Below are 13,300 nucleotides of genomic sequence, written 5' to 3' on the forward strand. Positions count from 1 at the left end.
TATCCATTTATCAATTAAGTCAAGAATTTTAATGATATGTTTGTTATTAATCATATCACAAGATTTTTTTTTTGTTTTAATCACATACAAAATAATATAATAACTTATTTTTGATGATTAATTTATTAGCTTTATGATAAAAATCTACTTTATTGATTTTAAATTTTGAATAGTGTTCTTTGTGATTAGTTAGTTATATATATGTTATATGTGGTTATTAGTTGTTGAATATTTTGTTATTGATAGTATTTACAATTTAGTATATGACATAATAGCCTTTTGATGGTAGTGTTTTTTTAAACATATTTCAATTCATTATAAATCATTTTAAAATGTCTCTTTTTTTAAATAGATAAATTGGAATTTAAATTTTATAAATGAACTAGCTTGATATCCGCCCGCTTCATTGGATATAAAGTAAAAATTTGGAAAGACCACCGAGTTATAGCCTTCTCTTCCCTTACTCTCACTTATTCCCCTTTCATAACACTCGAAATGGGGCATAGGGATTGTAAAATTTTTATCTAATATAAAATAATTCATTGAGTATACCTATCAGAACAGATGGCCATGAATTGTATTTTTACCATTTTTACATTTTTGCGTTTATTATTTTTACATAAATCTTTAATTTATGGTTAAAATGATGCTCATAGATGGCGGAGTGAAATGGCCGACTAATTTTAATTTGTTTTAAAATTATATCTGCATAAATTATAGCTCATGTGGTACTCTTCTGTTTGAGGTATATTATAGAAGAGTTTCAATGAAATTCATTAGAGTTTTATTCGGAATAGTGATGCAAAAATATGTTGTATAAAAGTGGTAGGAGCGTATTTATCCCATGTATTCAAAGGGCATTAGGAACCATTGATTACTATGTTATTAAACATTCTCAATCGCTAGCGGTGAGCCAAATGAATGAATGAAATCCTACTTACTATTGGAATTTAAGGAATTTGTATTGAAATCAATTTAATGTAGTTTTCAAAAGAACATCAGACACTTACATTTAGTACAAATAGTTTCCAAACTCAACGAGTCGATTATGTTTTGTGGCAATCACTACACAATATGAAAAACACTGATTTTCACAAATCAATCACTACACAAGTCACTGATTTTCCCTCCGAATTAGTCTTTATTATCTTATTCTCAACATGTGACAATTTGTTAGGAGCGTTAAATAGGCGTAAAACTTTCTATGATACAGTAACTGCTAATTTTGCGTTATAACTAAATAATTTTTTTGTTCGTTTTCTTTTAATAGATTTCGAAAGTTTTTAGATGATGAAAAACTTCATTTGAAATGCTCTGTCACTCTTAGATTTTATATTATTTTGTTTTTTCAATATACTTGAAATTTAATTTAAACAATATTGTACGAAAATATACTATGAGTATTGTTATTAATTTAATTGGCGTTTGTAAGTTTGTGACATCACCGATTGCAAAAACTTTCGTCTTGCAGACAACTCAGCTGCTAACTTGCTTAAACCTCAAGATGACCTCCATATTGTGAGTTGAGGGACCACCACAACCGAATTTAATTAATTACTTGTGAAAAGCTGGTATAAAGCAATAGTCTACCTCAGATGGTATAAAAGGTAAAACAATACGACTGTGGCTTAAGTGAATCCAAGTCGATCAACGATTGTAACCTTACGAATTCAAACTTCTTTGCACACATCTTATTAGTCAAATCAGGTACTTAGTTGATGATGAATTTTGTTTAGCTTGGTGAATTTAGACGAAAAGTGAGAATGAAATGTTTCGTTATCTGAAATTATTTTAACACTGATTGTACATCAAAGGTCTTAATGAAAGGTTTTTTAATTTCATTATTAAGGTCTTAACTGTGCACGAGACAGTTAAGTTAAGTTTCTATTGTTACCGCTTTGCCATAGGAATTTTAAATATGCCTACTTTTGAACCTCCTACCTCCATTCTTAAATTTTTAGAATTCATTTCAATGTATTTAAACTACATAAAAAAGACCAGACCTTTTACGGAAACTTATTACCCTGATCGGTACTTACATAACCATTATTTTGTTCACCTTTTTGTTTCATTTCAAATCTCCATGTATCTGCTGAATATTAACACTGAATAAAACAAGAGATACATATTATTTTTATTAGTTCCGATTAAAGAGAAAAGAGACACTCCAATATAAAATAAATAATAATTGAACGTATATAATATAATAATAATAATATAATGACAAAGCTAAAAATACAGACTAGACAACAAATAATATACAATAAGTTGGCATATTCATTTTTATAAAATATTTTTTACAACGCCCGCTCGAGAAGTAGACTTTTCGAGCGCTGTATGCCACCTTCAAAATACACAATAATCGCATACTTAACTATATGTGTTTCATAAACGCACATGTTCGGTTATAGACTACATAACTGCACAGATTCCTAATACACTATACTACTATAAAATATAACCTCACGGATACTGTCTGTATTACGTTTCTCACTTTACTAGAAACTACTGACACGCCATCTGACGCCGCGATAATAACATGAAAATCATAATATACTAAATAATTTATGTTAATATTTTAACATAATTTATTTATACATAATAATTTTAACATAATTTACATTTAAAATAAGTAAATAAATCATTTCTCAAATTGATAAATTTCTCTCAAAGTCAACTTCCCGAGCGATTGTTGTAAAAAGTATTGAATGCTACTTGCGGAATAAGTAGCAAATATGACAGTCGTGATTACGGCATTCGCTCTAAGGTTATGAGACATTCTTATGAAGACTCGTGTGGTTGTCGCAACTCGCCTACGGCTCGTAGCGACATCTACCACACTCGTCTTCATAAGAATGTCCCATAACCTTACGCTCACGCCGCAACACCACGACTGTCAGATTATTTGCTACTTATCCCACATGTAGCATTAATAACTATTATGTGATTACAATAAATAAAAAAGAAGTGTATTTACAATCTGATAACTATAACCTAACTTTCTATATCTTAATACAATCTTTTTATTCATTGTGAATATTAAACAAACAATGCAATAATATAATATTAAATAGTGGTATGTATAATGTTATGTTACTGCTGAATGTTCAGAGCGGGTTTATTGCAATAGTTTTGATAAAATTGTGTAAAAACAAGTGAAAATAAACAATTGACTGAGTTAATTGTTTAAATACCCTTTATAGACAGCGTTAAATATCATTGCTTGCATCATTTTTTATAAATTTTTTAGTTTTTTCAATCATCTGTCTTTTATAATTTTTTAGGATAGCATAGCTTTGCCAATATTTGCTCTCACTGACGGGAAAACTATAATGTTTACAAAAAATGTTTCAAATAAAAGTTTAAATAAAAGAAATATTTTTTATATTTAAATTTTTCTTCTGTCTTTGACGGTTTAAAAGACGGATCTTACGAATTTACCAACGACCCAATTGAGTCATATTGCTCGTTTACGAAGTCAAAGTCATTTTTTACATACTGAATACCCCTTCAAAAATTTTTACTTGATATTTTTTTCGTTTTTGAGTTATCGCGCTCACGGAGAGACTTGCAGACGGTCAAACGAAAATGGACTAATTAGGTGATTTACAAAAACCAATAACAAAACAAATCATTAAAGGAATGTTTCTTCTTTTGCTTAGGAGGATGCGTAAAGCGAATTAAAGGTGAATAAAGTAGGCTCCTAGTAGTTTTTATCCATCAATTTATTTTTGTTATTATGTAATGCTTATAATTTAATTAATGTTATGTAGGTGATAACAGTTGTTTTCACTTCAAAAATATTAATGTGAAACGATTATAAAACATCAGCTTACTCACAATTTTGCTAGATTTATTGTAGCACAACGATTTTAAAATATTGTTACGAACGATATGCATTTACGATAAGAACGAACGCGCTACGTTACATTTATACACCATCCATGTATTTATTATATTTCTCGTACATATTACCAACAAGAAACAACACAATAAAACATAAAGACAATAATAAAAAAGAACAAATTGGGTGAAAATTTATGTTGGACATTCTTAAAATCACGTATATATTTATTTTTTTTGTTTTATAGTACCTTTTGGTATGGTATATTATTTACATATAAAAACATATAACGTAATAAATTAAATTGTGAATATTGTGAATATAAATAAAATATTTTATTACATCTTTTTATTTTTCAATAAGCAAGTAATCTTTTAATATTTTGTACCGATAAAATTCTATCGAAAACCTTTGCTGTGAAACTTCCATCTATCACATTCTTTGAAATGACATTGGAAGTAGTAAAAAAAATGTTTCTGGATGTAATAGAAAACTGGTAGTATTGCAAGGCTTCGAGTTTATTTTAAAAAAAAGACACTTCTTATGTTTTTACACTTTTTTACACAAAAGTACAAAAGAAACACAAGATTTCAATAATCGAACAAGCTTAAAAAATACCTATCTTATTAAAATTTCTCGCCCGCCTAACTTGACCCTTATAATTTTATATACAGAACCCCCACGTTCGCTTCTCTCTTATTTCTATTCCCTTTTACTGTTCGAAACCAAGCATGCGACTTCGGAGGAAATGCGAAACATTTCAAAGGAAATGCGACATAAAAATATGCCATGACACAAAAATACACTAAGTCAAGATATGGCAAATTTTGAGGTGTATTTCTGTTGGCGAACTGTAATTTTAACTGTCCAATTCTGGCCACCTTATACTTTAAACAATGTTTACATATTTATTGATGTAACAATGGCTATTACATTGATTTAATATTGTTATACATAATTTTAAATTAAATGAAAACAATTACATTTTTGGAATTTCAATATGTCTATATCTGACATTCAGCTTTAGGCCAATTAAAAATAATAGAATAATATTTTAAATTGAAATTTATTAATTTAATTTGTATGTATGATGTTTTTGTTTTATATACAAGCTGATATTAAAACTGACAAACAAACCTATTTTGAAACAACCTATTACAAGGATATAAAAAAAACAAAAAGAAAACCGACTTCAAAAAGAAAAAAGTAAAAATGCACTAAAAAGTAAAAAAAAAAACGAAAATATAATGTAGTTATAATTATTGTTATTTTCGGAGTCGGTTTAGGGTTCCGCACCAGAAAAACTAAAAAATAAGCGATGATCTTCAAAATCGGTTCAGTCTGAAAATTTATTTATTAAGGAAAAGGGTAATTTAATGGAGAGTGTTCTATGATATGTTTCAAGTTCAAGTTTAGGGTTCTGTACAATACAAATTAGTCGAGAGTTTTTAAAATTTTGTAAATTTCCACCATCCATTAATATATTACGTATAACATATTTCGGCAATAGCATGTTTTGGATTTATTATTATTATCGGGACTACCAGAATATACCTCACATGTAAGCGTTATGAGTAAATATTATACATATACACATAATATACAGTGAAACCTGTTTAAGTGAGACATCCAGGGACCTACAAATTCGTCTCACTTTAAGTGGTATTCCACTTACCCAGTGTCTCAGATATCCAGGTATAAACAAATACCTGTCTCATTTACAGAGGGTTCCATTAATACAAGTCCGAATACAGGTTAGTTCAGTTATAGAGGTACTATTATTAAAAAATATAACGTATAATCAATATCGTTGCTGCTACAAAAATTATGATTACCGAGCCTTTGCGCGAAATCTTGGGCCTTCTCTCTAATCATCGATCCACTTACCGCAACGCTTTTGTTACGAAGTTTTGACTCATGTTAGCAAAAACTGTTCAAGATCAGAATATTTTTATAAACGTGTTGATTTTGGCACGTTCAATTTGGCACGACTTCTTCACATGTCTCCCTACTTTCTTAAACTAATATTAACTTCAGTTTTTCACGTACTGATAACAATTTGAGCTTTCGTTGCGGAATTTTTCAAATAAAAATCCGTATCATAGTAAACCAAAACTAAAGCTGAAGGTCGTTGAAGCTTAAAAATAGTTAAGTACGGAATTTGCGGGTAGAATAAGAATAAGTAAGAAAACAAACAAAACGATGTTATCTCAGTTCTCAGTTTCAGAGGTTGATGCAAATAAAATTCAAACGGTGTCTCAGTTATAGAGGTAACTATGACGACAAAATCGAAAGAATCCCAGATATAAAGGTTTGCTTCGTCCTACTAAAAGAGATAATTCAGTGCCTCTTAAGTGTTGCGACCTCAGCATGAGTTCCAATTATGAAGGTTTCTCACTTATCCAGCCCCCCTTAACCAAGTTCCACTGTAATATATATATATATCTATATAAGCATACACAATCTGTGTTCATAATAACTACGTAGAATTCAGTTTGCTAGATTATATATAATATGCTTAAGGGTGTTGTCGGTGGCGGCTCATTAGTGAAACGGTTGTGTAGCCCTCAGGAAATTTTACTACAATTCCAATTGCAGGGATTACAAATCAAACTAAATTTTTGGTATACGAAATAATTATATGTATATAGACATACTGTACTGTAATGTCTGATAATAACATTTCAATTATTATATATCTACCATTATTATTCAATCAATAACTTTATTTTATAGTATTTATAGTATAAAGTTATTTTTAAATCGAAATATACGAAATATACTGCATCAAAATATATGCATTTAAAGCATATCCTGTCAAATTATCAGGAGTATCAATAACATCATATTTAACATCATTAAACGTTCTTTCGTTCGAAAAGCTAACTTTAACTTTTAAAGCGTTCTTTTAACGAAAATCAAAGGAATTTAAAATTGATAGCCGATCCTGTATAATAAGATAAACTATAGACAAGCAATAAAGTTCTCAGCAAGTAATAGATGAATAACTACCATGTCCCACAATATTAATCTCCGAAAAGCTCTAATGTAAGACATAGCAGCAAAGAGGTATTTTCTTCATCTAGATTTTTTACACTACGACTAAATCTATCCTGAAAAAAAAAGATAAGGAAAAATTGAAACATTTTGAATTGTCGACGGAAGTAAAAACTTAAAACAAATGGAATAATTGGATTTACACCTGGCTGGAGCCTTTTTCAGTGGTACTCGCGCTCGCATATAGATAGTTCTAAGTATATTGAAAAGATATTTAAAAAAATACCTTTTCAAAAAACCTGAATAATAATAAATAATACGTCAATACTATTCAAGTAGCTGTTCATAATTCTGAATAAATATGGTGGGAGCGCAAATAAATACATTTGAATAGTAAGATGTAATGCAATATATATCATTTTTATGCGATTCCACCATTTATTTCATAAGTTTTAATTTTTTGGTGCGGAACCTTCAAAAACATTTTGTAGTGGGCCGAATTGTGAACCTAAACTATCCTCGCATCCACTTGAACACACACACAAAATTTCATCAAAATCGGCCTATCCGTTTAGGGGGAGTTTAATTACAAACACCGAAGTCGCGAGTTCTTTGATTTTTGTTCACCCAAAAAGTGTTCAACGTGGCAAAAAAAGTTTTCACTTTAAAAATCTCGCTCGTATATCCTCAAAAAGTGCGTTTTCATTTACAGAATTACAAGAAGAATTACATTTTAAATATAAAATGTAATATAAAATACAGGGTGCTTTTTAACTTTCACAAGTTATTACCGTGTAAAACTTGTAATATTTTAGTCATAATTCTGGGCAACCTGTATACGAAATTCAATTATTCATAATTGCGACAAAAAACTCAATCGAATTGGGTTTGAAAAAACGAAAAAAGCTTTGAGAATTTATACGTTAAAATTGCTACTACATTTTCAGAAAATACAATAAAATTTTGAAAGGTTAAGAGAGGTCAATCTTAACAAAACTCAATTTTATTTTAACCGTAGAGCCTGAAAATATACAGAGTCTTTCATTTAAAAAAATACAGCTTTGATACTTTTCGTGTTTTCCGGCATCGTTTACATTACGAAAATAGTTCATTTTACTTAATTTATTTCTACCCTCCCCTTCTTGAAAATGCCCGCTGTGCTCTGCATATAGTAGGAAAGAAAATGCTTTCCATCGACTCAGGAGTTTATTTACCATTCGACGGAAAATTAGGGTACATGGATTTATTTGACGCGTCAAATCTTAAACTTTGTTGATTTCTTGTTTCGCTTATACATAAACATACAAATTGAATATTCAAAAAAAATTTCCCTAGTTTCGAATGCTACTAATGTCAAAATACATCTATTGCTAGGTGATCGAAAAACACAAAATTACGAAGGATCTATGTAGAAAGAAGGTTGGCCTAGACAACTGTCCCAGACATTTTTTGGCTACAACCGAAATCAATTTTTATATTAAATATATTTTTAAAATATAAAAAGATATATACGTAATGTATTAATGTAGTAATTTTTAAAAATAAAAAGTTTAAAATAAAAATATAAAAAAACTTTTTTATTAAAGTAACAAACAAGAGGAAGTTCTGTCTGAATTGAATATCATCTCTGTCTGTTTGTCTCTCAGTAAAATTTTCCTTGAAGCAATATATCTAAACATTGGAGCACAAACTCATGTGCGCCCGCGGACATTCGAGCCTGTTTCCAAAACGTTTCACGCGATTCTGATCTTAATTTTAATTACATATGTATGTATTTATCTATCTATATAAAGTATATAATAATACTTACTTGCTTGCTTCGGTCTCTGTACTGTACCTTCTTACATATAATGTACAAACTTACCTACATAATATATAATACTGATATAAAGTCGTATTATCATTATGTGGTAAGTGTTGGGCTGGGTTTAATCATTAACGATTCAAGAAATTATAATTTTAGAACTATTCTTTATCGCACGATGATTTTTTTGCTGGTTGGAACCTTGGTAGAACTAGACAAGGTATGCTCTTTCGTAGGTAGGAGTATGATGGAGACATTCTCTCACTCTCTTGCACGATACCCAGTCATCGCCATATTGCTTATTTATTACTTAAGTACTTACTTAAGTGTAGGCGCTGAGTATGTTTTGTATACATTTACAAGTCCTACCGAACAAGAAGTGTATTGTATTTTGTATCGACGTATTTTGACCCGCTGAATCTGAATTTTCAGCTTGTTCATAGCTCAAAGTGGGGGGGGGGATTTGTTATAAACAAATAAATTGTTTATACGGCCTTAGCTTCTAAGTTATTCAAAATTTAGTATGCAAAGCATTCAAAGATTGTTGTCCATCTCCTTTCAGCATATATGTGTCCAGTGAGAATTCTCACCCGAAGTGATAAAAAAAAATTTAATCAACATCCCTATTACATGTTATTTCTTTCTAAAATTCAGAATTTGCCAGTCCACTCAGGTTTTAATCAACTCGGTTTTTCGTGTTTATTTATGATATAGTGAAATGTAGCACTGCAAGCTTTTTTATTTTATGAATTGAATTGGTTCAATGTCTGAATCAACATTGTCATTCCAACACTAAATGTGGCATTTTAAAGCAACTAAGAACCATGTGTTTTAAACAGATATTTAATAAGGTAATTAAGTTAAACTTTATTTTTTTTAATATAGTAAGTATACAACTAGTATATAAGTATTCATATTATAAACAGCTCTTAACAGAGTATCAAAGTTATAATTTTACAATCAAAATAAAATACTTATATTATTTTGAATGTTAATTAAAAATATGTATTTTATAAATCTGCCGTGTCTTCCATTGTTTAATGTCAGTATTTATTTAACGCAAGTTTCTCGCAATGCTGCAAATATATTTGGTGGCAGATTCTTGAAAAAAGCGTACTCGATTCGATTATGTAAGGAAATTGAGTTACGTTAAGTTAATTTTTCACGGGTTGAGTTTTTTTTTTGAAAACTCGCCTTAAGAAAGAATGAAATTATATCAAATTGATTCATATTTGTCAAACTGATATGATATTTTGTTTTCCATCGATATGTTTCTAACACTGTTTCTGGTAGTGTTTTCGATGAAACTTTTTATCTTGCGTCCCGTGGAAAAATCAAAATAAAGCCGGAATAAACATGATTTTTTGTGGCGTCAATTAAACAAAGTAATTCAGTTATTATGTGTTTATGTGTCATCTTGATCATTATTGATCTTTAAATAAAAAATAAAAATTAAGGATGATAAAAATGATTTCAATATTTTTAAACGTTACAAACTTGGGACTAAACTTAGTATACCTTGCATATTACATATATGCATGGTATAAAAAGTTGCGCACTCTCGCCAATGTTAACGTGGAAATAGAATATTCCAACTTAAATAATCTTACAGAGGAAGATATACTACGCTATCTGATTCAGAAAACCGGGCTGGATAGTTAAGAGTTGGGTACGTCTCATGGTCGAACAAGCCACTCCCTCTCTCTATCGAAGAACCCACACATTATTATTGGAAATTCCGCCCATTGATAAAATGATTCCGCCTTTCTCCAAAGATTAGAAATCCATTTAAAAAAAATTAATGCATCGTCCGGGAATCGAACCCGGACCGCCCGCGTGGCAGGCGAACATTCTACCACTGAACCAACGATGCTCTTATGGATTGATATGCAAATACTTATATGGTTAATATCTTTCTTCGTTTTTGAGTTATCGTGTTGACAGACAGATGGGCAGACAACCGAAAATGGACTAATTAGGGATTTTATAAACACCTATACCAAAATTTTGTTCCTAAAATTAATATTTTAAGCGTTACATACTTGGGACTAACTTTATATACCTTGCATATTACATATATGCATGGTATAAAAACTAACTAATCTTTATATTTATTTAAAATTTGCTTTATACTAAGCTTTTTACTAAGTTTAGCTATATTGAATACTATTTTAAGCCAAACTACTTCTGGTACAGCGTTGTACAGAAGACGATTGTATATATCTGAGCTGTATTTGTCAAAAAACATACATAAAATTTGCGTATTTTTAATATTCTTTTGTAATAGTAAAGTAACTCCTTGACTATAAAATCAGTTAAAATAAAGCATGGGCCAAAGAACTAGATTAAATATCAAAGCAGTTTCAAAACTGTAATGAAATTTCGAATTCAGTCCATAATAATAATAATAAAATTATTTCATCGTCTATAAGTCTTAGGAATTAAGCGATCGATAGTTTCGTAACAAAATTGTTCTGAAATTACTAAATTCGGAACGATATTGTATATGACAAAAAGGGATATCTTATTATAGCGGTTTTTATTCATTGTCTCTGTAAAATACGCACTCAATTACGCACTTAAACAAAAAAAAAAGCTTAAAACTAAGAAAGCTGTACATGACTTTGGTTACAGCAGTTTTTACTCACAATTCCTTAGGTACAATCAAACTGAAATATTTAATTGACTCGCTCATTTATTAAGAAACGAGAATGATATTTACTAAATAAAATTTTGTTATTCCAAATTTTTTTGAAGAAGTTTTGATGACAAACAATTGTATGTGAGAAATGGAAAATTAATCAATTAAGTCTTAAAGAAAACCTATACCGATACCAAATTTCCCGTTGGTCGCTTCGTAAAATATTTTGCAATTTTTTTGACTTATTGATTGTGTTAAAAGAGGATTGACTGTATTTAGGAATTGTATATTCAGTATATACCGGATGTACGATAAAATGTGCGTGACATAATTACATTAGAATTAAAATTAATTAAATTACTCACACGTTATACACAAAATTATTAAAATGATGAATGAAATCACACTTATATTTATTTTTTTCTATTTCAGCATGCGAATGCAATCAACACGCCAGAAAATGTCGTTTCAGTATGGATTTATATAAATTGAGTGGTCGAATTTCGGGTGGTGTATGTTTACGATGTCGTCATTTTACGGCCGGTCGTCACTGTCATTATTGCAGAGAAGGATACTACAGAGATCCAACAAAACCAATTACCCACCGGAAAGCATGTAAAGGTAAGTTTTATTGAAAAATAATATTTTTCGATTATTATTTTTACAAGGAAATATGAAAAATGATCTTAACATATAACCATACACAAATTATTATAGATAAGGTATAAAATTATTAGACTAGGAGTCGTAGAAGCCGTACAATGAAGGACTAACAAAAATTATATTATAAGAATTAAATACACGAATAATGGTGCAGTACATACATAATATAAAAACAAATTTATGATATTAAATGCGTAAAGATAATAATTATAACAACAGGCGGGACTTGATAAAACAATAGCGAAAATGTTAACGTTATTTATAAATATGAACCGTTTTATAAATTTTATATACAACGTAGCAATATAATATTATGAATAAGATAAGAAACATAACATAACCTATAATTGTACAGAATAAAATACGTGCGACTTAAGTACAGTGTAAGTGTACACATAAGGATGACGCACGCTTTAAAATTTACATAACTTAAAAATTTTTCAAAAAAATATTTGATAACCAGAATGCGACACAATCTTTATATTCGGGTTATATATTATCGAAATTACAGAATGATTACCGATATTTTTCGAAGGATCTCTCGTTAAATTAAACCAAGTAAGTGTGCCTGACCGTGGAGATATTTTAGTCAACTGTGAAGTCGATATGATCAAATAAAAATGTCATTAAGCTATCAGACACAAACATCAATAAGCATACAGTTGTATCTTTTACATACCTTCATAAAGGCTTAAATTAAGGGGAGAGAGGAACGTGCGGAACGACATTATCCCTTTTTGAATTCGAGGAAAACATACTTATATAGCTTAGTTCAGCACGACTGCAAGAGCTGCCATAATGAGAGGAAACACGATGACTCACTTTCTGACTTAAAGTATAGTTTGTGGGAATGGGTAAGCCCCTTTCCAGTAATGGATGGAAATGTGATATATATTATAATCGCGAAAGTTTGGATAGATGGAAGGATTCATGTTTGTTACTCTTTCGCCCAAAAATTACCGAACGGATTTGGATGAAATTTGACAAAGGAATAGATCATAGTATGGAATAGAAAATAGACTATTATTTATCCCGACAAAATGTATCGTTCCCGTTTGATAGATTTGTTTTAATTTTCCATAGAGCAAGGGTCGATATGATTTTTGCATAGATAGTGGTAGTTGAGGGGTCATAAAATGGTATAGGCTAATTTGTATCCCAGAAAATACACAGTTCCTATGGAATGACATACAGTAATCGTGTTATTTAAAGGGTTTTGTAATAGTTCGTAAAAGTAATTTTTGGCTTAGTTTTCTCAAGGAGGCTTGATTAATTTACACAGTGACGATTAAAACTATATCGAAATCTCTTCTAATCTTTAAAACAGCCTCAACACTAAAAACAGCACTAT

At 29.8% G+C, this 13,300-nt stretch overlaps 1 protein-coding gene and 1 non-coding gene across 3 annotated transcripts in view; one reads left to right on the top strand and one right to left on the bottom strand.

Annotated features, from left to right (window-relative positions):
• The window catches only part of LOC123298335 (netrin-B), a 267,661-nt gene that overhangs the window by 147,766 nt on the left and 106,595 nt on the right, over window positions 1–13,300 (top strand). For both annotated transcript variants that reach the window (XM_044880312.1, XM_044880311.1), the window contains one exon: window positions 11,719–11,907. In XM_044880312.1, coding sequence (XP_044736247.1) covers window positions 11,719–11,907 — 189 coding nt within the window. The remainder of the gene's footprint in view (window positions 1–11,718; window positions 11,908–13,300) is intronic.
• Window positions 10,448–10,518, bottom strand: Trnag-gcc. The gene has a single exon. It is a non-coding gene; the product is annotated as a tRNA-Gly (tRNA).

This window comes from Chrysoperla carnea, chromosome 4 (genome assembly GCF_905475395.1).
Source record: "Chrysoperla carnea chromosome 4, inChrCarn1.1, whole genome shotgun sequence".
NCBI lineage: Eukaryota > Metazoa > Arthropoda > Insecta > Neuroptera > Chrysopidae > Chrysoperla > Chrysoperla carnea.